The following is a 15,166-nucleotide window of genomic DNA, read 5'->3' as shown; positions in this document are numbered from 1 at the left end:
ACAACAGAATGTTGGTATTTCTTTCTTAACGCACAGACAGCGTCGGATCACTCTAATGTGTCTGGGATTTTACCTCAGTGTGCTTTTTTTTATGTTTTGTCGCTTTCTGAAATGATATGGCATTTAGACACTGTTCGGTAATTTGACATGCTTGTTTTCTATTAATAGCGCATAATGATTTTCATAACTCGTGCATTCCATTAGTTTCGTACTTTCACATCGGTAACAATTTGATACTTTTCGTTTTAGTCCTGACTTCTAAACTGTATTATAGGGCATAGTTAATAAAACAAACACTTTTAAATCCATAAAACCACAGTCTAATTCATAGTTTAGTAAAGTACACTGTAAAAAACATCCATTTTGTATGTGGCCGAATTCCGTAGTTTAACGCCTTTTTTCTGTTAATCGATAGCTTTTTTGGAAAAATAATTGTGTTAATAGTGTGAACTATTTCTTCAAATTGCGCGTTTTATGTATTTCTGTGGAATACTCAGTATTAAACAGGAAATTTCCGTGAAATTGAGGGATGAAATGTTTTATTCCCTTCTATAATGAGATAAAATATTTTATTCCGTTCTGTAATGGACTTAATTCTGTTATTTTACAGGATAAACGGTGCAAAGATGAGTAATCGTATACATATATAATCATTCCTAATGATTAGCATGTTATAGTATTCATTTCAATTCATTAACCATAATATGAAGAATCATATTTTGTAACGTTTGGTATTTGGTATATTAATTGTCATGTGTATCTAATTTTCATTATTTATAAGATCTATAAAGTGTATTCTTATTCATCATACGATAATCAGATTGTACGTATTTTCATAAATGTGTAAAAATATGTTTTAACGCTGCGTGTGTAAAGGTTGTATCATCTGGTAATCAATCACACTTAAAGGGACTATCGCTTATTTGAACAGAGTCTCAAAAATAAAAGTCTTGAGTTTGTATGAAATTTAAACGCCAAAATATAGAGGAATGGTGTATTGGCCGTATCTCAAAATTTCAGCTCAAAATATTGAGTCCTTTGGACTTGACCGTCAAAACAACTTATCCGGGCACGTAACCCTTTTAAGATTTCGGGTCAATTGTTTCGTTGGGAGACCTGATAATCGATTCCCGTTCATTGAGAGGTACAGCTCAGTGGTTCTGTTGGGGCGATAAGTTTTTCATTTGTGAACATACTTTCAGAACATGTCAGGTGTCCATGACTATTTATCATATTACAACCTGCATAGGTATTTGCATTTCAATATCCCCTACTTTTTTTTGAAGAGTATATAATGAAAAATAGCTCCAGTAAAAATCAAAATGGCGGAAAGCCCTTGAAGTGTCAAATTTGACAATGAACCTCTCCCATGTGTATGGCGCTATTGCGTGTCGCACGTACAGCTCAGTGGTTCTGTTGGGGCGATAAGTTTTTCATTTGTGAACATACTCTCGGAGCATGTCAGGTGTCCATGACTATTTATCATATTACAACCTGCATAGGTATTTGCATTTCAATATCCCCTACGTTTTTTGAATAGTATATAATGAAAAAATAGCCCCGGTAAAAATCAAAATGGCGGAAAGCCCACATGAAATCACAAGTCCATTTAAATACAAATCTACAGTCTGGAATACATTTGAATTTTTGAAAGGCAACACAACCAAAGTTGTTTGTAGAATATGTATAACTATTCTAAAATTTAGTGGTAATACAACCAATCTCAACACTCATTTGATAAGGCACCATAATGTCAATTCGCATACTCGATCGTCTTTTAGATCTACATACACACAGGAAACTGTGACGACTGGTCAAGGCCAGCAGTCAACCATTAGAAATTTATTCAGAATAAACTCCTAAGACATTCAAAGCGTGCTACAGAAATATCTGACAGTAATACCAGATTCATAATACAAGACCTATAGACCTACTCTGTAGTGGTAGATGTGGGCTTTAAATATAATATGTTGTCCACGGTGTAACCACGATACATGATTTTAGACGGTCATTATTTTGCCGACTCTTCAGTGCTACTGTGTAAAGGATGACATACACGTGTGTAGTAATAACATTAGATGATTGGACGTTTAACGTAATCGTATATCACTATTACAATGCATTTTATAAATAATTTCTGGCGATTATGTTCTTTCCTATTTCGTGACAAGGAGTAGGGTCGCCTGTCCAACCTCGTGCGTTTTCTCCGGGTCCTATGGTTCCCCCCCCCTGCTAAAGACCCCTACGCGCAAGCGAATTATTGAAATAAAATTAAAAACCGTATGTTAGTCCCGTCCTTGTTGGAATATGAAACTGGCCATGAAACTGGTTGGATGTTTTGCGCACACCCTCAACGTATCCCACAGAAAGTACTAAAGATTAATACTGCAGCTACATTGAAGGATGAACAAGAACTATTTGGGTTTGCCTAAACACAGATTAAAACATGAGGTGTGTACCAGATGGAATCCGGCACATGCTACATAGGATGTTAGAACAACAGACTGCAATTGTAGCTATCCTACTTGAAAAAGATATACACTCTAGAGATAAAGACATAAACAATTTTAGTCCACATTATTACCAAATTTTAGAAGATATGACACAAGGTTATGATGATTCACAAAAACATCAAAATAGCAATAACAGAAGACTAATGGGTCCTCAGCACTAGACCCCGGCTACAAAATTGTCTTTTTTTGACTGAGGGTGACAGACAAAGTGTTTTATGACCTAATTGTTTTGAACGGCAGGGGACATCTTATTGTCTGGAGGCTCCGTGCGGGAGGGGGGGGGGGGGAGTGTCCATCAAATGAGCACAAAACCAGACCCATCTTTTCTAGAGTAAAATTTTGTGTAGAATAATCAATAGTTGACGCCCTTAGGCTATAAGGAATACATATGCCAAGTATCAAGTTGATTCATTCAGAATTGCGGCCTGTAAACGATAAACACAAAATTTTGGCTTGGCTCTGTCCCTGGGGGTCGGAACATGCAGATGTCGTCTTTAGGCTTTAAGGAATACATATCCCAAGTTCAAAGACGATCCATTAAGAATCGTGGCCTGTAGGCAACACACAGAGACACAAATAAAAAATAAAGAATAGGTAGCAAAGTTTCAAAAATAATAGAGGTCAGCGTCAGGGTATAAGGAATAAGCATAAAACGTTTTCAAGACGATCGATTAAGCATTGCGGACTGTAAGTGACACACAAGAAAATGGGCGTGGCTCTGCCCCTGGGGGTTGGACATTCACCACAAACAATAGGGATGTTCCTTAGGATAGAAGGAATAAGTATGCAAAATTTCAAGGTGATACGTTGAGAAATGCGGTCTGTAGATGACAAAGAAGTAAATGCAAGAAATGGGCGTGACTCTGCCACTGGGTGTCGGGCATGCAACAAAAACAATAGTGATCATCCTTAGGGTATGAGGAATTCGTATGAAAATTTTACAAGATGATCGATTACGAATTGTGACCTGTAGGCGACACACAAAAAGAAAATGGGCGTGGCTCTGTCCCTGGGGGTTGGACATCACCCCAAATGATAGGGGTGTTCCTTAGGGTACAAAGAATAAGTATGCAAAGATTCAAGATAATACGTTAAGAAATGTGGTCTGTAGACGACAAACAAACAAATACAAGAAATGGGCGTGGCTCTGCCCCAGGGGGTCCGCCATGCACCAAAATCAATAGGGATCATCCTGGGGGTATAAGTATGTAAAGTTGCAAGATGATCACATAAGAATTGTGGCCTGTAGGCGACACAAAGACACACACACACACCCACACACACACACACCGACAGGAGCGACGGCAATATACGTCCACATTATGAATGTGGACGTATAAAACGAACTTTAACAAAAAATGTGGACGTATAAAAGGAACTTAAAAAAAAGAATAACTCGAATATGTCTCAGTCATGGCTCAGTGATGGAGCACTATAGTGAAAGTTAACTAGTTATATTGATCTTTGAAGTAAACTGTTAATTTGTTGCATTGCGAATTAACTTTAATTCATATTACCAGAAACCGTAATTGCAATTTTATTTTCAGATTTTAGTGACTGTAATAAAAAATACTAATTATCCATTTATCCTGTTGTTGTCTTGGTAAATATAGACCTGGTTATGAATTGCGATTCGTATTGTATCGTAGCACCTGAATCGCAATACATATCGTATCGTGACTGCAGTCGCCATGACCAGCACTATATTTGCTCTCTCTTACACTTGTCTACGATATCACCTTAGGTGGAAGTGGACGTAAAACTCCAGAAACGAACGAACGAACTCTCTTACACATAAGTTATGTAATAAGTAACCAGATTGGCGATTGTTACCAGGTTGTAATGTACTTAAAATCCCTTGCTCAATATACGAAAAGGAAGTTCCTAGAGTCCGAATCATTAATGAAGCACGAAAGTGATACCTCTTAGCACCATTTCTCTTAAATATATTTGTTGAAGACATAGATGGGGGTTTCCTGGACCAGCTAACACGCCTACCAGTTGCCCGGACCAGCCCTAAAATCCCATAGACCAAGCATTAAAATATTCTGATCGCTGTTCGAAAAAGATGATTTACTGGCATACAACATGGTTATGGTGTTTGGAACTTATTATACATTTGAAATTTGAAATGGGGTTTAACGTCCTACTGTTCTGCTCCGACCTGGACTAATGAAGACGGGCATACGCCATACAGTGTGCCATGAGGGAAATTTTGTCTGGACAGCGGCACTACGGCCTACTCTTATATCGAATTCCAGCTGTCAAGGGATATTTTACGTGCACGCCAATGTGTACATGAGACCTCGGTTTTTCGTCCCATCCGAACGACTAGACAGCTGTCCTTATCGGGCCTTATACATGTATTTGTAATATTTATAATACCAGAGTACACGACGAAACAAGTGGGATGCTCTATTATCAGCCTGGAACGTTCCGTATTGACAAAATTGCAGTTGAGTGGCGCGGAATTGAATTATGTCAGTTCTGTCAGTCCCGAAAACGTAGGTGTTGTGAGTAGAATTATGGCGTAATCAAACATAACTGATATGTTTCAGCTGTCGAGATATTTTCTTATGCAGTGAACGCATGCGTTGTAGCCTGAAATCCCCCATTTTAACTCGATGGTCAATATTTGAGGGATATAGAGAATTCGATTCCGGAACGTTCAATCTAGTAGTCCCTTGGTTTAAAGTTTCATCCATACCCGGTACTTTGATTAATATATGTTCAGATTATTTATTGATTTTAGTCTAAATGTCGGATTACTGTTTTGCTAAAAGAACACAAAAGCTGTGTTTTTTATTTTGAATTGGGTTGATTTGACGCTTATGCCCATGGGCGATGAGACAAGCTATATAGGATTAAAGTAGCCATGTCTCTAACACAATATCATCCAAAGTCTTCAACATTGAAAACCCGAATTATTTGTCGATTTAAATCAACATTTAAGACTTAATAAACAGTTTACAATCGGTACACGAATCGTGTACCCTAATGCTTTCCAGCGCAATTTGTAACAAGGCACTCGAAGAACGAGACTAGACATATTTCACAAGACCATGTCAAACGTTGACGCCATATTCTTAGACTGGAATAACCAGACGCTAGAGACGCTATTACATTATTATATGCCTTGCGACCCATTTGTGTCAATTTCTAGGTCTCAAATATTAGCGATCTAGCTCCTTTAAATTTTAATCATTCAAGATCACGTGCAGACCACTTTGCTAACCAGTTTTAATTTAACTTCTGACTCTTGAACCAAAAATCAGATTAAGCTCAACATTGCCCTTTCCCATCAGAATCCAAAGTCTATTTTGATAAAGTTTGACAAGAAACAATGTTTGACGGATCATTCAGAGAATTACTACATTGGTTAATTGAAATTTAATGGGGAATAACGTCCTACTGTTCTGCACCAACCGGGATAATGAAGAAGGGCATAAGCTATAAAGTACCCCCTCTTCGTCGAATGAAAACCGCCACGGGTTCTTTTACGTGCACGCGAACGTATACAAAGAACCCTGTTCCTTGCAAGACTTCTGTTCTGCACCACTGACATTGGGAAACCACACTAAAAAGTCTCGTGGCAAATTCCCAACACCGTGATCGAACCCGGTACTTCCCGGTTAATGGAACAGCACCCTACTCACTCAGCCACGATAGCCCCCCCCCCCCTTTCTATTTTGCATTAGCTACAGTGCCAGCAGCAAAAGGAACCCGAAAATATGGTTTAGCACTAGAGAGGACCACGTAGGTTACGATTTCCCTACTGACCAAACTGTTGCAATAACTGCTGAAAGACTGGAAAATCAATAATCCACGCGAGCTATTTTGAAAAAAGAGGGGAAATCACATAGCTAAGGAGAAAGTAAAATCGGTGGGTGACAAACAAAATCCCTAGCTCGACTTCACTTCTTTGACAAACTTAAACCATATACTCAAGCGACAAATCGTTATTATGGTGCTCGTATATCCTAATAGATTATTTCGTCTGTTCGACATCCCACACAATGTTGACACGCTAGTTACACTATCTCTTTAAAATAATACTTCGCAACTTATTTTTTCTTATCAAATACTCCTACGTGGGAAAAAATGAACGTTTTTTTTTAATTCCGATTCCTATTTTCATGCAAACTTTGTCTTGGGACTTCATTTGTTTTGTCAAACATAAAAGAAAAGATGTATTACATTAGCTAAATAGACGCTGTTATAATACAATTTATAAACTATAATTATATTACTATAGATGTCACGTCAGTACAGTCTTCAATACCAGTTGAAACAGAAGTTTGTTTAATATGCAAGTCATAGTGTTATATATATATATATATATATATATATATATATATATATATATATATATGTGTGTGTGTGTGTGTGGGTGTGTGTGTGTGTTAGCATATGTTGATAATCTAATTAGTGGATATACATGTATGCTAATGTAAGTGACGAAAACTGTTCTTTATCAGCCATTAAAGGGGCATTATGGGAGATTGGGTAAATAATTGACAGTTCTCTCTATGAAAGTTAAAAATAGATAATGTAAATAGAATATGCTGAACATTTCAGTCAGTTTGCTCCCCTCTCAACCGAGATATTAGCTTTTGAATTTAAGGCTAGCCTCGATCATCATTACTAAAGTCGGTACGATAAAAACAAAGCGGCGATTGTCCAGTTTTATTTTTCAAAAAATGTATTCCAATCCGCTAAATATCGAAGGCTAGCGATGGCATCGAGAGTTGATTATCGTCTGGATACGTTAATTAATGTCTAATTAATAGGTTAGATAACATTTCAGGCCTATAGAAAGACCTGCAGTATTCAGATTTATCTCTTGCATAATGTATGTTTAATTAAGAAATCACGCGCATCAATATGGATGCTCAATCAATAGAAATAGTCTTGAAGGAGTGGCGACACCTAATAAGGTAATAATCACGTGACTTCTGCTAATCGATGATCCATCGATGTAGTTTTGAACGACTATAAAATAGGCTATTGTGGGAATAAAATTCTACGGTGACAAGTTTTATTCAGGAGACAAGTCTGTCAAGGATCCACACACACACGCGACAACCAAACCAACCAGACTTCACCCGAACTTTTTATAACAGTTGTTCAACAAGATTGTAACTCACCATGGACAGTTTGATATTCATGGTTACTGCCTTGGTGTTGATTTCATCGGTTTATGGGTATGTTACTTTAGTTATTAAATTATTCTTAATGTTTGATATTTATTTTCTTATATGACAATGTTCACGAAACGAGAATAAACAACGAAATTAATTCTATTATGTTAAACATAGTACATATTAATTCAGCAACTCTAACGTAAAGTTACGGTTATCACACATTTTTCGGATTTTAAAATTTAACAATTCATCGCTTACTATAAAAACAGAGTTTGGCCACTTAAATTGTATTTGACTACATTGACAAACGTTTATTTGATATTTCCTGAGCACATCGAATGCGGAAAACAAATATCTTGATACTTTGAAGAAAGTTCTTTTTGCCAAGCATTTACCCATAATGTTCCAACGTATCAAAAGTGTTTGTAAAATGACCTTTTCAGTTTTAATGATAATATAATGTAATTGCGGTAGTGAAGTTAAATCAAGTGATTTATTCTAATACTTTAAAAGAATGTTCTTTTTGTCACATGATTAACCTTAATGTTCCCAAACACAAAAAGTATTTACCGTTTTGCTAATGAGTTTACGGAAGTGGAATCCCTTCCTCTACGCACACTATACGGAAATTTATTAATATATGTGTTGTCAGCAGCTAAATGCATTTAACGAGTTACCCTTGAATTTGTCATGTTCATTCACAATCATTGAATTTGTCATGTTCATTCACAATCAATCAATCAAGCCGTGTTAAATTCAGAAACGTGCTGGAAATTACCCGGAAAACTTTGTTACGTTAGTAACCATTTTATTACGTCGTACTATCTGAACTTTATAAAACCTATAGAGGGTTTCACAACCTGTCACACAGATACAAGACTTAAATAGTTTGAATCCGATTAACCATTGGTTCATTTATTACCATGGCTTTTACAAAAATGTCTAAAAGGTTCTTAAATTTTCTTTATTGACCAGATTTGTAATATGCGGTCCAGGAAAACGAATCGATAGAAATTAAGCCTTTTCCTGCAAGTCATATTCTGTTTTGATAAAGAAGGGTAATAATATGAATAAACGCCAGAGATTAATATAAATGTCATTCCGAGTAAAAGGCGTGATGAGGAAAATGCCGTTCGCTCAGTTTTTAAACGTCGAAACAAAATGTTAGCAAACACCTCTTTTCAGTTTGCTTTGAACACAGCCAATGAGGTCCCAAGCTCCATTTTGTTTATTTTTTTTTAAAAAGTACGTCAATTAAATTTGAGACGATTAAATGCAAACAAAAGTGTGTTTTATACACATATTTCAATAAAGTGTGAAAAGAGTGACGTGCATCAGCGAAAGATTGCATGTTTTGAGCAAATCCAATAACAATCCGTTTGTCGCATTTAAAGCATGGCAGGTGTCATTAACAGATAATATTATTTTTTGAAAAAAAAATATAAGAATATGACGAACATAAAAAAGAGATGATATTGATTTAGTCTTGAAATTTATATCACATATCCTAACCGATCAGCTAGAGGAAATAAAACAGGTGGACTATCCACAGCACAGGTTAATACTCCTTGGGTGCGATTTTAAAGTATCGTGGAGTTAATATGAAGGGCCATGACTAAAGTATATACTTCTAGCAGCACTCATAAAAGAAATATATTTTTGCACCGCTGGGAGAAAGATAGGCCAAACACACAGGTTTTTCGTGTGATGGCCAAAATGTGAGCTGTCACTGTGAATGCCCCTGTCATCTAAATTGGCTTCGATGAGATTCGAACCCCGCCGATTGAAAGTGTAACAGCAACATGAAAGTGGGGTCCAGTATAATAATTTATCAGGAAGGGTTGTTGGCGTCCACGTTCAATATTTTTTGTCATCTTATAAACGACGTGTAAGGGCGCTGACAGTCCATCCGTTATTAATGTTCAACCCAAGGTGAAGTTATCCCAATTTAGCTAGCAATGAATTCGCTGGTGGAGTTAGGACTCATGAATTTTAAGTATTAGAATAAAGCCTGGTAAAAACGGCAATCAAAATTGATATATCCCAAGGGAATCTGAATATGAAACTTTATTGGAAATCGCATATTGTGAGCCTTTGACGACATGAAAGTTGGTTTGTCTATACATTTATGATTAATATGAATTCATAAAACACTAACCGGTCTAAATTGACAGAATTATGATAACTCAATTGGTTCTACATACAGCTATCGAAAGGATAATAGAGAATGTAATATTTTTTATTGTTATTTTATTATAGGAAATTTCTTGAAAATTATTGCCTTGCGGCAAGCATCCGATTCATTTGAGTTGATCGAATGCCCGGCATAGGTTTTTTTCCGGCGTTAATTTTGAAAATAAACGAAATGACAACGTTTCTCTGTAAACGTCCTGTGGCAATGAAGAGAAGCGACAAATTGCATTAGTGACAGTTCACCAATACATCGTGTCATTTTAACTACTTTAAATCATTTCAAATAACAAACACTGTCTAATGGCCTTATTCTTTCAATGGACATTAAAACTACAGGAAATATTGCATCACAGCTTTTACTTTGAAAGGATATTTTATAGTTTTATTTCTAAACTATCTTGTCCTAAAAAAAATGAGCGATACCGTATACGTTTTTTTATGAAGCCCCATTGAGCAGGGCATTGAAGCTGTGTTTCAGGTTGTCTATAAATTCATCATTTATTTACATTACAACGCCTTCTTACATGGTTTCTTTAAAATACTTTTTATACCGTGTACGGAAAAAGTACATTTTTAAGGCCAATGCATTCAGTATAATTGTTAATACAAAAAACTAAGACGCGGATATTTCAAATATTTTCTTTTCTGTATTACAATCTCTTAGCTAATATAAGCAACGGTATTGGCAGCATTCACGTGGATTTCTTTTTCAACATGTCTAATCTAATGGATTTATTAAGCTGAAATAAGTAAAGGTTCTTTCTGTTCACTTTGTATCCGCGTAATTGTAACTGACACATTTCATTTGCTCAGACAGTGATTATCTCTGAAATTAGAACTAACTATTCTCATAAATCTTTCGTGGGATTGGGTATAATCTACAGAATAGGAAATCACGTATTGCATATAGCTCATTAGATCCCCGAAGAACTGTGTTACGAACATCTGTATTTATCGGTGGGCGGGGGGGGGGGGACTAATTAGTGATATGTATTATATACAAATGATTAACAACATCGATTTAGCAGTCTGAAAACTACACATATTCTCTATCAGTAGGTATTATATAGGGCGGTAAGAAACACTCTTGGAAGAAAGGCGTGATCAAAGTCCACGATCGCATATTTGTGTGGTGTTTCTTAATGCAGTGTGATTCGATTTGGTCTAACTGAAATTTACGATAAATGGAGTTAGGACTTTGTGGTTTACAAAATCTTATGAATTTGTCAGGCACAAGGAGATAGAACTTTATGCCTCAAGAATCTCCTAAAATTCTGATAAAATATCACGCCTTTGTGGGACGAAAACGGAAGCAAAAAGGCGAAATGGGAGTCAGTCATCTATTAGCGGTACTCGGAGCTAAACGCACAGCCTTTGTAGTAAAAATGTCTGGCATGAACTAATTTCATCCTATCTGGAATTTCGAAAGCAACAAGTAGTCTTAGGGGCATGTCATTCAACTGTTACTGATGTGAAATGTGGGATCCCACAGGGATCCAATATTGGTCCATTACTTTTCTTGATTTTTATAAACGATCTCCCACTTCATGTCAGTAAATGCCATACTGATCTTTTTGCTGATGACAGTACCCTTCACTTCTCTAGCAACAATCTAATATTGGTCCATTACTTTTCTTGATTTTTATAAACGATCTCCCACTTCATGTCAGTAAATGCCATACTGATCTTTTTGCTGATGACAGTACCCTTCACTTCTCTAGCAACAATCTAGCTAATATAGAGATTGCCCTTCAAGAGGATTTACTAAATGTATTTAATTGGTGTAATGATAATGGTAAGGTAATGAATGCTAAAAAGACCAAAGCCATGCTAATCGCTTCAAAACACCAAACAAGCACAAACTGCTTATCACTAAAAGTTAATGGAGAATCATTAGAAAATGTATCTGAAGCAGTGTTATTAGGACTTACTGTTGACCAAAATTTAGATTGGAATCTCCAAATTAACAAAATTTCCAAAATCATATCCTCCAAAATCTACCTCCTGACAAAGTTAAAACCTTATTTACCACACCATCTTAGAATTTTATATTTCAACGGCTATATTTTACCATACTTAGATTACTGTTTCACAGTTTGGGGTAATGCCAATGAAGGTAAACTAGAGGTCTTGTATAAACTTCAAAAGCGTGCGGCAAGGAGCATCTTGGATGAAAAACCTGATTCACATTCGGCACCTTTGTTTGAGTCTCTAAATTGGCTTACAATCTACCAACGCATTCAATATAACCAAGGAATGCTCACCTTCAAAATTCTAAGACAAATTGCCATCATATTTATATAACACATTCTGTGAAAATTCTAAATTGACCGAAACTACCATGATATTGAGATCAGAAAGTCAACTTAAATTAGCAATTCCAAAAAGTAAGAAAAAGGCGATGACAAGAACATTCCAATACACCGCCTGTGTATTCTGGAATTCACTAACTCAAACTGTGAAACACGCGTCTTCAAGTTTTATCTTCAGAAAGGAGTTAGTAAAACACGTTAAATCTTTGAATCCTTGTTAATTACTGTTGTCCTCTTAATGTATGTTTGTTTGCCCTTTTTTTCTTTCTTTATTGTTTGTTTGTTTGATATTTCTTTATTATAAGCTTATATAATATGATATATATGCACTTTGTAAATATTATTACTGTGTAGTTGCTAGTTTTATAGAGTAGGAGGGACATGTTGAAAATTAGAACTCATGTACTAAATATGTTCCCTCAGAAAATAAAGTCATTATTATATTATTATTATTCTAATGGAAATAGTCTGTGCAGAGAACTCTCGACGTCTGCGTCGAACGAGTTAACGTTACATAAAGCATGCAGGCAATGCAAATTGGACCTTGGTGTCAACTAGTGCCATCTCCATCAACTGTGTAGATTTTACATGTACATACAACTCATGTTTGAATGAGAATTAACTAGTATTTTCTCAAACAACCTCTTAAAATTAAATAAAAATAGGGTGGTTCAGATAATCCGCGGCCCACGTTTACACATCTGTCCCTCCACAATTCTTGGGATTGTTTACGTAGTCCCCAAAAGCAACGAGAAGGGTTTAACATAGGATGTACATGTGGGAGCTTTTAAGTGGGGATTTGTTCATACTGGCTGGTATTGTACAGAAGAAACCCTATCGTAATTCAGTAATTCAAAGTTACTACTCCTGTCAACAAAACATTATAATCGATCTACAGGTCAAAGTTATTGTTGAAAAACATGCTAAGATTGGGCGGCTAGTGTAAGGATTTATGGATACATTATGTGACCAGTTATTGCACTTGATCCTAAAATCTTGAATGGCTCACCTCCGTGAGATGATATGCAGTTTGTAGTCAACAGTCAATAAAAGAAGCAAAGGTGATACTTATATAGGTAAACATTCACTGACAAAACTTAATCTTACAGAGCTAGCCGTTTTACTTTGTTCTGTTCCAGTCTAAAACGGGCTTGCGGGAATAATTTCAAATTCCAAAGTTTCAGAATTTCTTATATACTATTTATTTCATGGATAAAAAATGGGCGTAAAGGCTGTATATGCTAAAATCTGTTTCTTTCTTGGTTTTTTTTTTTACTAACCCGTGATGCATGCATGCTTAATAAAGGGCTCAACATGATGACGTGTACAAGTCTAGGAAGTCAATATCGTTAAAAGATCAGGGGGCGAGGGTCAAGTTTAAAAAACAGATTAACTGTTTTAAAGAATGTTTGGGATTACAAGCATATTTATCAGTTGTCCGATCTAATCTTCTACGGAACTGTTAGGGCCGATATGGCAGAATTTACACTTACAGCGTGTACACAAATACGTTTTAGAGGTTTTATTGTTTTAGAAAAAATACAGACAAAACCCTTCAAAATAGTCGTAATCAATATTCCATGTTCTGTATCATTGCGAATTACTGAAGAGTTTAATATTGAAAGGTTATTATTATGACTGTCAAACTTGAATGATACACAGTTATTGTTCTATTGTTATATTTTATTAAATGGATGTTTTATAGAAATATTTCGACGTTTTTGAACAAAAAATCATTTTGATAGGACAATTTTATGTGACGTTTAAAATTAATCTATTGCCATATGGATGATAATGAATGGAATGAATCACGTGTTAAAATTAGTTCTAAAAGGAGATGTCGATTGGGTATACTTTAAACGTAACAAAAATTAATTGCTATACAATATAAAGTGTCCAAGCTTTATGTCCGCTTCCACCTAGTGTGATCGCAGACAAGTCTATCCCATGAGAATGGGAGGCCAGAATGGAAAAGCTAGTAGAAATGTTTTGGTAAAAATCGTACCTTTTGAGATAGATTGTGCAATGGTACTGTTAAGGGCCATTCTATTTTATTCCAAAGGTGTTGCTCCTGGGTATAAGTAAGTGTAATATAGCCTAATCGGCACAGTTCAAGTGTAGACTTTTCATGGTGATTTGTTACGTGATGGCCAGCGATTATGTCAGAAGGCTGCGATCCTGTTTTGTTAACAGTTTTTCGAACTTTCGGAGGTTTTAAAAAACAAAAGAAACACTCGTCCCTGCAGCATGCTGCCGCTACAAACCATTTAGAGTTAAGGTTATATGCAATCCACAATACTGTTTAGTAAAAACATTTTGCATTTATCACATGTTTAAGGGAAATTTTGCCCGGACAGCGGCGCTACGGCCCACTCTTATATCGAATTCCAACTGCCAAGGGATCTTTTACGTGCATGCCAATGTGTACACGGGACCTCGGTTTTATGTCCCATCCGATCGATTAGACTAGACAGCTGTCATTGTAAGGCCCTCCGTCCTGCACCACTGACAAGGGGAAACCACGTTGGAAAATTCCGATAAACTTTCTCGGCCAACACCGGGATCGAACCCGCGACTTCCAGGCTAGCGAGTCTGCGCGTCAGTCACTTAGCCACCGTGGCTTCGTTGTCCCACCTGCTTATTTGTTATCAGAATAACTCTCCTAAAATAATGCAGATACTTCATATAAGTCTTTTATTTTATTCTGCTTGTGTAGATCTTAGGTATGTATTTTTCTCTTCTTTGATCTCAACTTGGTCATATTCTTTTATCTATTTCTTTTATATCGTTATCCTTTTATCACGTTTCATTAAAAAGTACTAACCTAACGTTTCCAATTATTAATCGATCATTAACTGAGTCTTGGTTAATCCGCTTGGCATGAATTTGGTTCGGTATTATATGGATATTTATAAAATTTAAAAAAAGAATGTGAAGATCAAATACAAGTATTGAAGCAAATGTTCTCAAATTAGAACATAATACTATATGTCTATATGTTATT

General features: G+C 36.0%; 1 protein-coding gene across 2 annotated transcripts in view; it reads left to right on the top strand.

Annotated features, from left to right (window-relative positions):
• The first annotated feature begins 7,489 nt into the window (after positions 1-7,489).
• Positions 7,490-15,166, top strand: part of LOC126827117 (uncharacterized) — a 51,736-nt gene continuing 44,059 nt past the window's right edge. Inside the window, exon 1 of one of the 2 annotated variants that reach the window (XM_050556323.2) lies at positions 7,490-7,717. In XM_050556323.2, the coding sequence (XP_050412280.1) occupies positions 7,662-7,717 (56 nt within the window). In that variant the 5' untranslated portion in view covers positions 7,490-7,661. The remainder of the gene's footprint in view (positions 7,718-15,166) is intronic. The other variant, XM_050556333.2, reaches the window with a different exon arrangement.

Source organism: Patella vulgata, chromosome 1, assembly GCF_932274485.2.
Source record: "Patella vulgata chromosome 1, xgPatVulg1.2, whole genome shotgun sequence".
Taxonomy (NCBI): domain Eukaryota; kingdom Metazoa; phylum Mollusca; class Gastropoda; family Patellidae; genus Patella; species Patella vulgata.
The sequence above is the reverse complement of the archived record's forward strand: the minus strand, read 5'-3'. Positions and strand labels throughout refer to the sequence as shown.